Raw genomic sequence first — 12,438 nt, forward strand, 5'->3', positions numbered from 1 at the left:
GGTGAAATATGACAGCGCCCCTGAAGAATTTTCCCTGATACATGCAACTAAACAAAACCGTAAGAATCAAATGAGAGAAGAACTGTGTTCAGAACAATTTGGGAAAATAGAATGTTTGTTTAACCCACTGTTTTTTCGTATGTTTCCCCCAAAATTCAAAGTCAGTGATCTAGATTTCCATTGCTTTCAGTAGTGATTGTTACATAAGATCTGATTAGGGCAGGCGTCTGATTTTCAGGGGTGGTGTAAACTGGGATTTGGCGCACAGAGCGGGCGTATGATTTTCAGGGGTGGTGTAAACTGGGATTTGGTTTGCAGAGCGGGTGTCTGATTTTCAGGGGTGGTGTAAACTGGGATTTGGCGCACAGAGCGGGCGTATGATTTTCAGGGGTGGTGTAAACTGGGATTTGGCGCACAGAGCGGATATCTGATTTTCAGGGGTGGTGTAAACTGGGATTTGGCGCACAGAGCGGGCGTATGATTTTCAGGGGTGGTGTAAACTGGGATTTGGCGCACAGAGCGGGCGTATGATTTTCAGGGGTGGTGTAAACTGGGATTTGGCGCACAGAGCGGGCGTATGATTTTCAGGGGTGGTGTAAACTGGGATTTGGCGCACAGAGCGGGTATCTGATTTTCAGGGGTGGTGTAAACTGGGATTTGGCGCACAGAGTGGGTATCTGATTTTCAGGGGTGGTGTAAACTGGGATTTGGCGCACAGAGTGGGCGTCTGATTTTCAGGGGTGGGGTAAACTGGGATTAGGCGCACAGAGCGGGTATCTGATTTTCAGGGGTGGTGTAAACTGGGATTTGGCGCACAGAGTGGGCGTCTGATTTTCAGGGGTGGGGTAAACTGGGATTTGGCGCACAGAGCGGGTGACTGACGGCAGAGTCGGTGGAGTGACTCACTCTGGCTGAGAGCGTCACGCTGCGCGCAGCCCCCTGCAGGTCCTACTCCACTCAGCAGGGAATATTCAGCATATACAACACGGGTGTGTGTGTGTGTGTTTCTGAGAGAGAGAATGTCTGTGTGTGTGTGTGTGTGTGTGTGTGTGTGTGTGTTTCTGAGAGAAAGAGAGAGTGTGTGTGTGTGTGTGTGTGTTTCTGAGAGAGAGAATGTGTGTGTGTGTTTCTGAGAGAAAGAGAGAGTGTGTGTGTGTGTGTGTGTGTGTGTGTGTGTGTGTGTGTGAGTGTGTGTGTGTGTGTGTGTGTGTGCACGCAGAAGCCTGCCTGTCCTTCTCAGCCCACGTGATTGTCTTCTTCCCGCCCTCCTGCCACGCCCTACTCTCCCAACATTCCCCCCTCTCTCCCTCTCTCTCTCTCTGTTTCCGTCTCTCTCTCTATTTCTGTCTGTCTGTCCTTCCATTTCCCAACCTACCTCACCACCCATCCCTCTCTGTCGGGCCCATTTTATCTTCACCTACCACGCCCCCCACAATCGCCCTGCCTCCAACCATCGGCCCCGCCCACAACAATCAACCCCACTCCCAATCCTCGGCCCTGCCCCTATGCATGGACCCCATCTCAAATCATTGACCCCGCCCCCAACCATTGGCCTCACCCTCAACCATTGACCCCACCCCCCAACCATCAACCCCGCCCCCTCAACCATCGACCCGGCCCCCCGACCATTGGCCCCACCCCCCACCATCGGCCATGCCCTCAACCATCGACCCCGCCCCCCAACCATCGTCCCCGCCTCCAAACCATCGACCCCGACCATCGGCCCCGCCCCCCCATCACCCTCTCGGTCTGCCGCCGCCTCCTTCAGGACAACAGTCGGCGGGTGGACAACGTGCTGAAGCTGTGGATCATCGAGGCGCGAGAGCTTCCCGCCAAGAAGCGGTACTACTGCGAGCTGTGCCTGGACGACATGCTGTACGCGCGCACCACCAGCAAGCCCCGCACCGACACCGTCTTCTGGGGCGAGCACTTCGAGTTCAACAACCTCCCGGCCGTGCGCAGCCTCCGCCTGCACCTGTACAAGGAGACCGACAAGAAGCGCCGCAAGGTAACGCCCCCTGACCCTGACCCTGACCTCTAACCCTAACCCTAACCTCTAACCCTAAACCTAACCCTGACCCTAACCTCTAACCCTAACCCTAACCCTAACCCTAACCTCTAACCCTAACCCTAACCCTGACCTCTAACCCTAACCCTAACCCTGACCCTGACCTCTAACCCTAACCCTAACCCTGACCCTAACGCTGACCCTAACCTCTAACCCGACCCCTAACCCTGACCTCTAACCCTGACCCTAACGCTGACCCCCTAACCTCTAACCCTAACCCCGACCCCTAACCCTAACCCCTAACCCTGACCCTGACCTCTAACCCTAACCCGGGTCTGACCTTTAACCCCTCGTACCCCCCCCCCCTCCCCCTCCCCCTCCCCCAGGAGAAGAGCACCTACCTGGGCCTGGTCAGCATCCCCATCTCCAGCATCACGGGGCGGCAGTTCGTGGAGCAGTGGTACCCGGTCATCCAGCCCAGCGTCCTGGCCAAGGGGGGCGGCGTGGGGAGCGGCAAAGCCATCAACGCCTCGCTGCGGCTCAAGTCGCGCTACCAGACCATGAGCATCCTGCCCATGGAGCTGTACAAGGAGTTCGCCGAGTACGTCACCAACAACTACCGCACGCTGTGCGGCGTCCTGGAGCCGCTGCTGAGCGTCAAGAGCAAGGAGGAGGTGGCCTGCGCCCTGGTGCACATCCTGCAGAGCACCGGCAAGGCCAAGGTACGCCCCGCCCCGCCCTGCCCCGCCCTGCCCCGCCACGCCCGCACGCCCACCGCACGCACGCGGTGCATTATGGGATGCAGGTCACAGGGGAGTGCTGCAGGGAGCTGGAAATGTGCGGGTTTGGTGGTGATGTGTTTTCTGTCTCTCTCTCTCTCTCTCTCTCTCTCTCTCTTTCATATTCCTCCCCCTCTCTGTTTTTTCTTTCTCCCCTCTCTTTTTCTCTTTATCCCTCTTTTTATCTTTCTCTTTATCCCTCTTTTTATCTTTCTCTTTTCATCTTCCCCTCCCTCCCTCTCTCCCCCTTCTCTCTCTCTCCCCTCTATCCCCTCCCTCCCTCTCTCCCCCTTCTCTCTCTCTCCCCTCTATCCCCTCGCTCTCTCTCCCCCTCCCCCTTCTCTCTCTCCTCCCTGTCTCTCTACCACTCCCACTTCTCCCTCTCCCCTCCCCCCCTCTCTCTCTCCCCCATCCCCCCTCTCTCTCCTCCCTCTCCCCCCCCTCTCTCTCTCCTCCCTCTCCCCTCCCCCCCTCTCTCTCCCCCTCCCTCTCTCCCCCCCCCTCTCTCTCTCTCCCCTCTCTCTCCCCCTCCTCCTCTCTCTCAGGACTTCCTGTCAGACATGGCCATGAGTGAGGTGGACAGGTTCATGGACAGAGAGCACCTGATCTTCCGCGAGAACACTCTGGCCACCAAAGCCATAGAAGAGTACCTCAAGCTTATTGGACACAAGTACCTCAAGGACGCCATAGGTAAGACCAGCCAGCTACAGGTACATGCCATAATTAAGAACAACCAGATACAGGTACATGTCATAGGTAAGAGCAGCCAGCTACAGGTACATGTCATAGGTAAGACCAGCCAGCTACAGGTACAAGCCATAATTAAGAACATCCAGCTACAGGTGCATGTCATAGGTAAGACCAGCCAGCTACAGGTACAAGCCATAATTAAGAACAACCAGCTACAGGTACAAGCCATAATTAAGAACAACCAGATACAGGTACATGCCACAGGTAAGAGCAGCCAGCTACAAGTACATGCCACAGGTAAGAACAGCCAGGTACAGGTGCATGTCATAGGTAAGAACAACCAGCAACAGGTACATGCCATAATTAAGAACAACCAGCTACAGGTAAATGCCACAGGTAAGAACAGCCAGCTACAAGTACATACCACAGATAAGAACAGCCAGCTACAGGTGCATGTCATAGGTAAGAACAACCAGCTACAGGTAAATTCTATAGGAAAGAGCATTCAGCTACAGGTACATGCCATAGGTATACAGAACCATCTACAGGAACATGTCATCTAAAGGAATGTGTCTACTGGGTTTTGGTTTGTTTCAGCACTTAAGTGCTTAATTCAATTGCTTATTGGTTAAATAGTCCACATCAATACAGAGATACTGCAAGAAAGAACTGACATCTTACAAATCAGCACACACAGCGCCCCCTTTAGGACTGGAGTTAAACCTGCAGGTGCTGCGGCCCTCTGGGACGGGAGTTTGAGATCCATGTCGTACAACCATTGCACATAAGAAACACAAGACATCACCGCACAATATTGATACCTCACAGAAAACAGAGTCAGGTCAATCAACAGCGTGATTGCGTGTGTGTTTGTATGTGTGTGGTGTGTGTGTGTGTGTGCGCGTGTGTGTGGTTGTGTGTGTGTGTGTTTGTGTGCGTGTTTGTGCGTGTGTGTGTGTGTGTGTATTGCCCGTAGGGGAGTTCATCCGGGCCCTGTACGAGTCTGAGGAAAACTGTGAGGTGGACCCCATGAGGACCCCGCCCTCCGTGCTGCCGGACCATCAGGCCAATCTCCGCATGTGTTGCGAGCTGGCGCTCTGCAAGATCGTCAACTCCCATTGGTCAGTTCCCTCTCCACTCACCTGACATGCCCAGTGCCCCTTTATGACATCACAGAGAAGGCCAGAATGAACACTGCTGCTGTTGTGAACAATGTGAGTGTGTGTTTGAGTATGTGTGTGTATATATGAGAGTCAGTATTTGCTTTATTTGAGATGTGCTTGTCCTCATGCTAGGTTTTTACATTTTTTTGGCTGGACCGCAACAGCAGGGCCAGCCCTATAAACGCGAATGTCTGTGACTGAGTGACTGAGTGAGTGATGAAGTTACACCATTGGTCGGCCGGATGAAGTGTGTTAGGTCTCGCCATATACTAGGTTTTGACCTGGTCTTGTTTGTGTGTGCTCATTTGTTAATATTGTCATCTTTCACTTCCTCTCTCAATCCCCCTCTCCACTTCTGCCTCTTTCTCCTTCCTTCTCTCTATCTCTCCATCACTCTCTCCTTCCTCTCACTCTCTTTTACTCACGTCCCTCCTCTGTTTCTCTCTCCCTCTTCTCTATCTCTCTGTCACTGTCCTTCCTTCTCTCTGACCCTCTGTCTCACACCCTCTCCTTCTCTCTCTCCCTGTCTCTATCGCTCAATCACTCTCTCCTTTCTTCACTCTCTCTCTCCTTCCTCCTCCCTCTCCTTCTCTCTCCCCCCGCCCCCCCCCCCCCCCCCCCCATGCCCCCTCCCCAGTGTGTTTCCGCGGGAGCTGAAGGAGGTCTTCGCCTCCTGGAGGGTGCGCTGTGCGGAGCGGGGGCGGGAGGACATCGCGGACCGCCTGATCAGCGCCTCCCTGTTCCTGCGTTTCCTCTGCCCCGCCATCATGTCCCCCTCGCTCTTCAACCTGACGCAGGAGTACCCCGACGAGCAGACCTCCCGCACCCTCACCCTCATCGCCAAGGTGGTGCAGAACCTGGCCAACATGTCCAAGTCAGTGAGCTTCTGCGGAGCGTTCACACCGCTGACCACTCTCAGCTCGGTCCGGTTCAGTTCAGCTCAACTCAGCCCTGTTCAGTTCAGCTCAGCTCGACCCGGTTCAGTTCAGCTCAGCTCGGCCCGGTTCAGTTCAGCTCAGCTCAGCTCAGCCCGGTTCAGTTCAGCTCAGCTCGGCCCTGTTCAGTTCAGCTCAGCCCGGTTCAGTTCAGCTCAGCCCGGTTCAGTTCAGCTCAGCTCAGCTCAGCTCAGCCCAGCTCAGCCCTGTTCAGTTCAGTTCAGCTCAGCTCAGCTCAGCTCAGCTCAGCTCAGCTCAGCTCAGCCCTGTTCAGTTCAGCTCAGCTCAGCTCAGCCCGGTTCAGCTCAGCTCAGCTCAGCTCAGCCCGATTCAGTTCAGCTCAGCTCGTTTCAGTTCAGCTCAGCTCAGCCCAGCTCAGCTCAGCTCAGCCCGATTCAGTTCAGCTCAGCTCGTTTCAGTTCAGCTCAGCTCAGCTCAGCTCAGCTCAGCTCAGCCCTGTTCAGTTCAGCTCAGCTCAGCCCGGTTCAGTTCAGCTCAGCTCAGCCCTGTTCAGCCCAGTTCAGCTCAGCCCGGTTCAGTGCAGCTCAGCTCGGCCTGGTTCAGTCCAGCTCAGTTTGGTTCAGTTGGGTTCAGTTCAGCCTGGTTCAGCTCAGTTTAGATTGGTTCAGTTCCGTTCATTTGATTTTGGTTCAGCTCAGTTTGGATTGATTCCATTTGGTTCAGTTCATTTTGGTTTTGGTATGGTTCAGTGCAGTTAAGTTCAGTTTGGTTTGGTTCAGTTCATTTTGGTTCAGCTCAGTTTGGATTGGTTCAGTTCGGTTCAGTTAAGTTCAGTTCAGCTTCTAGAACAGGCGTACATTCCTAAAACACATACCAACACAACTCGGCACGACAAAGTGCATGCTAAGCTGTAACAAATAAGACAACAGCTTAGATGATAAAGATTAAAGGAGGACTGTCTCCACGCAGGTTTATGAGTAAAGACGATCACATGAGCTTCATGAATGAGTTCCTGGAGATGGAGTGGGGTTCCATGCAGCAGTTCCTGTACGAGATCTCCAACCTGGACAGCGTCAGCAACGCCGGCAGCTTCGAGGGCTACATCGACCTGGGCCGGGAGCTGTCCATCCTGCACAGCCTCCTCTGGGAGGTCATGGCCCAGCTCAGCAAGGTGACCGCTGGCCGCCCGCCAACCCCCGCCAGCTCCTGCCCGACCGCCTGGGTACAGCCCTTACCATGACCCAACCCTAACCCAACCCTTACCATAATCCTAACCCAGTGATCTTCATTCCTGGTCCTGGAGAGCCTGTTGGTTTTTGTTTTCGCCTTAAATCAGCACGCAATTGAGACCCAAGAATTCAGGTGAGCTGTGTTATCGACCGCTTTAATTGATTAATTAAGTGCCAAGTAACAACAAAAACCAGCAGACCCTGCGGCTCTCCAGGACCAGGAGTGAAGATCACTGCCCTAACCCAGCCAGCGGCTGCTCGGGTCTGAACAATGACCGACTACTTATTATGGACCAATCACTGCACACTACTGACTGCGCACTACTGACCGCCTACTGAACGCTCACTACTGAACAGTGACAGACATTGTTCACAACCGACTGCCCAGTCCTGACCTCTGACCTACAGCTCACTACTGACTGTGGATAGTGCATTGACCTGAAGCTCACCGACTGGCCAGTGACCAACTGGGACTCATTTTCTATTTGAGAATTTTTAACTTAAATTATAATAAGTGCCCTCTGATCTCTTATTTTCTCCCTCTCTCTCTCATCCTTTCCTTCTCTCCCTTTCTATCTCTCTGTTCCCCTCCCCCACTCTCTCCATTCTCACCCATGTCTCTCTCCCCCTCCCTCCCCCTCTCTCTCTCTGTCCCTCTCTCTCTCTCCCTCTCCCCCCCTCCCCTCCCTCCCTCCCCCTCTCTCTCTTTCTGTCCCTCTCTCTCTCTCTCTCCCTCTCCCTCTCTCCCTCTCCCCCCCCCCCTCTCTCTCCCTCTCCCCCCCCCCCTCTCAGGACGCCATAATTAAGCTGGGCCCGTTGCCGCGGCTCCTGAATGACATCAGCATGGCCCTGCGGAACCCCCACCTGCAGCGCCAGCCCAGCCACCAGACGGACAGGCCCCCGCCCGAGAGACAGGTGGACCGGCTGCTCACCCGCCCGAACTTCAACCGGGTCGTCTCCTCGGACTTCCAGAGCCTCATGATGCGCGACCTGAACAGGTGCGACCGGACCGTGACCCTTGACCTTATTAAAGGCTAAATCCTGAGTTTTACCTGGAAAATGCTAGAAAACAACCATACAGTCATATCCGCGATAGACTGCCAATCTCTGTCGCCACGGATACATGCCTAATCCACGTTCTGCTGCTAACGACCGGCTAATTAAAACAGGAACGTCCCGCTGAGAACAGGGAACAGGGTGCCCCACCCCAAATTTGATTGATTTCCTCTAAAAACAAAATAACATAAAATAAATCAATTCCACGCTGCAGTTGCACACGCATGCTGTATGTAAATGTGTGGTTTTTTTTTTGGGATGGAACAGCCCATAATCCGTCTACCGGTCCCCACAGCTCCATAGACGTCTCCCGTCTGCCCTCCCCCACCTCCGGGCTCTCCGGAGGGGGGGTCATGTCCTCGCACCCGGGCCTGTCGGGTTTTTCGGAGCGGGACCTCGCCCACCGCGCCTCCAAAGACGTGTTCTACGTGACCCGCCCGCCGCTGGCCCGCTCCAGCCCCGCCTACTGCACCAGCAGCTCTGACATCACCGAACCGGACCCAAAGGTAGCGGAACCGCCGGGCCCAAACCCCCCGCACACCCGAACCCCCGGCCCCGCCCTGGCCCCGCCCCGCCGTGACATCACGTGTGACATCACCTGCGTGCATTTAATGAGCTCATCAGGCCACACGCACACGACAGGCACTTACTTCCCTTAAACAGGAAAGTAAGAACAACTTACTTCCCATAAACAGGAAATTGAGAACAACTTACTTCCCATAAACAGGAAAGTAAGAACAACTTACTTCCCATAAACAGGAAAGTAAGAACAACTTACTTCCCATAAACAGGAAAGTAAGAACAACTTACTTCCCATAAACAGGAAAGCAAGAACATACCTTTGGGTGAAAAGGTTTAATTTCTGAACAGATCTGGAGGACTGACCGGATGTCTGTAAGGGTATTCACAATAAATTTGTACATATGCATATCCCCATTCCAAATTTGGGAGAAATAATAATAATAATAATAATAATAATAATAATAATTTTTAATTGTAAATGTGCAACATAATATCCAGATGACCAAATCCTACAGTAGTGCACAGTATAAAAACTTTGTTGCCTTAAAGATAAAGAAGGAAGATGAAACGCTCCAGTGAGTCACACATATTAAATAGTGTTTGTTGTGTTGGTTCCTCCGTGTGGCCAGTATTAGGATGGCTCGTTTTGGAAGCACGCAGGGGAGGGGGGTGTGTAACTAACGCTGTTCCTGTGCCCCCCCCCCTTCCCCCCCCCCTCAGGTGCTGAGCGTGAATAAGAGCGTGTCCATGATGGATCTGCAGGACTCGCGCATGAACAGCATCTCCAACCTGCAGTCCGTGGGTGACATGCTCAACTCCTCCCAGGCCTCCATCGCGGGCCTGGGCAGCTTCGGGGGCCTGGGGGGCCCGCTGCGGGCCGGGGGCCGGCTCTCGGCCGGCTCGGGGGGCTCCAGCATGTCGGGGGGGCTGCGCCTGGGCCAGATGGGGGGCGGGACGGACTCGCTGTCCCAGCAGCAGCAGCAGCAGGCGGCAGCCATGCACTACCCGCTGTCCTTCCAGAACCCCCTCTTCCACCTGGCCAGCGACGGGCCGCAGCTGCACCCCCAGCTGCACCCCCAGGGCGGGGGCCGCGGCCAGCCGCCCCCGCCGCTCCTGCTGGCCCCCGAGCCCGACCCCTCCCACCCCGCCTACGTGCCGCCGTTCGGGCACGGCGGGTTCTCCCGCAGCGAGGACCTGTCTGCCCTGCGCCCCCCCGCCAGCCTGGTGCAGCCCAGCATCATCCACTCCCACAGCTACAGCGACGACTACACCCGCCAGAACCAGGCCGACTACGGCCGCCGACAGCTCTCCCTGCAGGTGCAGGTAGGGGGCGCTGCTGAGAGCCTGTGAGCGGTCTGCACTGAGTGGTCTGTAGTGAACAGTCTGTAGTGAATGGTTTGTAATAAGCGGTCGGTACTGAGTGGTCAATAATGAGCAGTCTGTAATAAGCAGACAGTTATGAGTGGTTAGTAATGAGAGGTCTGTAATGAGTGGTCAGTAAAGAGTGGTCAGTAATGAGCAGTCTGTAGTAAGCAGTCATTAATGAGTGGTCTGTAATAAGCAGTAATGAGTGGTCAATAATGAGCAGTCAGGACTGAGTGGTCAGTACTGAGCAGTCTATAATAATCAGTAGTGTGTGGTCAATAATGATCAGTCAGTAATGCACAGTCTGTAATAAGCAGTCAGAAATGAGTGGTCAGTAATTAGTGGTTGGTAGAGAGCAGTCAGTGGTGACTTGTCAATAGCGAGTGGTTATTAGTAAGTAGTCAGTACTGACTGGTTAGTAATGAGTGGCTAGTAGGGAATGGTCAGTAATGAGCGGGCAGTAGCAAATGTTCAGTTGTGAATGGTCAGTAGTAAGTGGTCAGTAGTGAATGGTCGGTAATGAGCCATCAGTAGTGAGCAGTCAGTAGTGAGTTGTCAGTAGTGAGCAGTCAGTAGTGAATGGTCAGTAGTGAGTGTATGTGTGTGTGTGTGTGTGTGTGTGTGTGTGTGTGTGTATGTGTGTGTGTGTGTGTGTGTGTGCGTTTATGTTCGACTGTGTATGCGCTCTGTTGATCCCCTATGAGTCCTTTCTTCATTTCTGCCCAGTAAATCCACACTGTCCACAAGTGATTAGGGAGCAGGAGACAGGCAGAGACACAGCTCAGTGCTGGAGTAAACCCATTATCTCTCCAACGGCAATGATCAGCTAATGCAATTAAGGCAATATCTGGCCCCTAATGTGTACAATTATTGACAAAAGCTGTTCTAACCTCATAAAAGCCTGATTTAACTATATTGACTGTTATAACCTGATAATCCTTCTGATTAAACTGCATAGACTGTTATGACCTTATAAACCCTCTGATTAAACTGCATAGACTGTTATGACCTCATGAACTCTCTGATCAAACTGCATAGACTGTTATGAACTCATAAACCCTCTGATTAAACTGCATAGACTGTTATGATCTCATAAACTCTCTGATTAAACTGCATAGACTGTTATGACCTCATAAACCCTCTGATTAAACGTCATAGACTGTTATGACCTCATAAATCCTCTGATTAAACGTCATAGACTGTTATGACCTCATAAACTCTCTGATTAAACTGCATAGACTGTTATGACCTCATAAACTCTCTGATCAAACTGCATAGACTGTTATGATCTCATAAACTCTCTGATCAAACTGCATAGACTGTTATGACCTCATAAACTCTCTGATCAAACTGCATAGACTGTTATGATCTCATAAACCCTCTGATTAAACTGCATAGACTTATGACCTCATGAACTCTTTGATCTCTTTCCTCCAGGAAAACATGCAGCAGCAGCAGATGATGATGATGGGCATGTCTCCGCAGACAGGCGCCTCCCCTTCCTCGGTGGCCACGCCCCCCTCCACTGTCCACCCCAACCGGCAGGGCTCCATCGCCCCGCCCCCTTCCCAGCGCTCTAAGTCTCAGGCTGCCCACCAGCTGTCCGCCAGCTCCGCCGCCAGCTCCACCCCTCCGACTAAGCCCCGCCCCCAGAGCGGGAACCTCCTCCAGTCGCCCGAGTCCAGCTTCGGGGGCCGGCAGCCGGCGCCGCGACAGCAGCTGTCCGTCAAGGACAGCCCCGCCCCCGGCTTGCCGCACCAGCAGAGCTCGACCAGGGAGCCGCAGGCGTCCCAGGGGCCACAAGGGGGCTCCACCCAGAACACGCCCCAGTCACAGCCCTCCCAACAGCCAACGCCACAGCAACAACAACAGCAGCAGCAGCAGCAGCAGCAGCAGCAGCAGCAACAACAGCAACAGCAACAGCAACAGCAACAGCAACAGCAGCAACAACAGCAGCAACAACAACAGCAGCAACCACAGCCGCAGCAACAACAGCAGCAGCAGCCGCAGCAACAGCAGCCTGCGCAGCAGCACCTGCTCAAACCCACCGCAGCCAAGCAGGTGAGCAGGCAGGCGTCCGCTTCCGCTCAGCAACCGGGCAAAAACACAAAAAAGCCTAGCCCCGTTGCCATGGAAACGCGCATCGGCAGTCTGCCGACCAACCGCCGACACTCAGCCCGAAGGCAGCGACGGCCCTCCTTTAGCCAACACGACACCCCTGCAGGATGAGTCCCCATTAACCCGGTCACGTGGTTTACGGCCCTGGACTGCTTTTTATTGCAGCTCTTCTTCCCCACAGTAAATTGAATCCTCTGAGCGAACATTTACTCATTAGCATAGCGCTAAGAGCCGGCCTACTTGGCTTTATAAAATTAGCATTAGTGTTGTTGTTAATCTTCCTACTCTTGGTAGCTGGTACACGCTAACATTAGGTAGCAGTTGTTCAACTGGAAATAAAACTCATTTCCAGTTGAATAACAGCATTTCTGGTTATTGCGTTGAGTTTACGGCGTTGGCAAAGCACTTTGAAAGTTATGTTGTTATGTAGGAGCCGTTAGCACTGTGAAACCTGGCGTGTGCTGGCTGCGAGGAGAGAGCACTTTGATTTGTTTCTGGAAGGACGGCCTTAAATAGCCGTTCAAGGTCAACTCTCCACAGGCTGTGAGGCGTCTGCCTTATTCTCCCTTTCTAATGTCTCCGAGAACCTCATTTCCTCCCCGTTTCCTTCAG

General features: G+C 53.5%; 1 protein-coding gene across 9 annotated transcripts in view; it reads left to right on the forward strand.

Annotated features, from left to right (window-relative positions):
* The window catches only part of LOC118232950 (ras/Rap GTPase-activating protein SynGAP-like), a 122,558-nt gene that overhangs the window by 82,802 nt on the left and 27,318 nt on the right, over positions 1 to 12,438 (forward strand). For all 9 annotated transcript variants that reach the window (XR_004766428.1, XR_004766429.1, XM_035428215.1 and 6 more), the window contains 10 exons: positions 1,769 to 2,008; positions 2,395 to 2,730; positions 3,333 to 3,477; positions 4,454 to 4,598; positions 5,278 to 5,514; positions 6,506 to 6,707; positions 7,558 to 7,763; positions 8,117 to 8,327; positions 9,064 to 9,666; positions 11,146 to 11,769. Coding sequence is in view for 7 of the 9 variants with exons in the window: in XM_035428215.1 (XP_035284106.1) it covers positions 1,769 to 2,008; positions 2,395 to 2,730; positions 3,333 to 3,477; positions 4,454 to 4,598; positions 5,278 to 5,514; positions 6,506 to 6,707; positions 7,558 to 7,763; positions 8,117 to 8,327; positions 9,064 to 9,666; positions 11,146 to 11,769 (2,949 nt within the window). In the remaining 2 variants the exon portion in view is untranslated. The remainder of the gene's footprint in view (positions 1 to 1,768; positions 2,009 to 2,394; positions 2,731 to 3,332; positions 3,478 to 4,453; positions 4,599 to 5,277; positions 5,515 to 6,505; positions 6,708 to 7,557; positions 7,764 to 8,116; positions 8,328 to 9,063; positions 9,667 to 11,145; positions 11,770 to 12,438) is intronic.

This window comes from Anguilla anguilla, chromosome 8 (assembly GCF_013347855.1).
Source record: "Anguilla anguilla isolate fAngAng1 chromosome 8, fAngAng1.pri, whole genome shotgun sequence".
Lineage (NCBI taxonomy): Eukaryota > Metazoa > Chordata > Actinopteri > Anguilliformes > Anguillidae > Anguilla > Anguilla anguilla.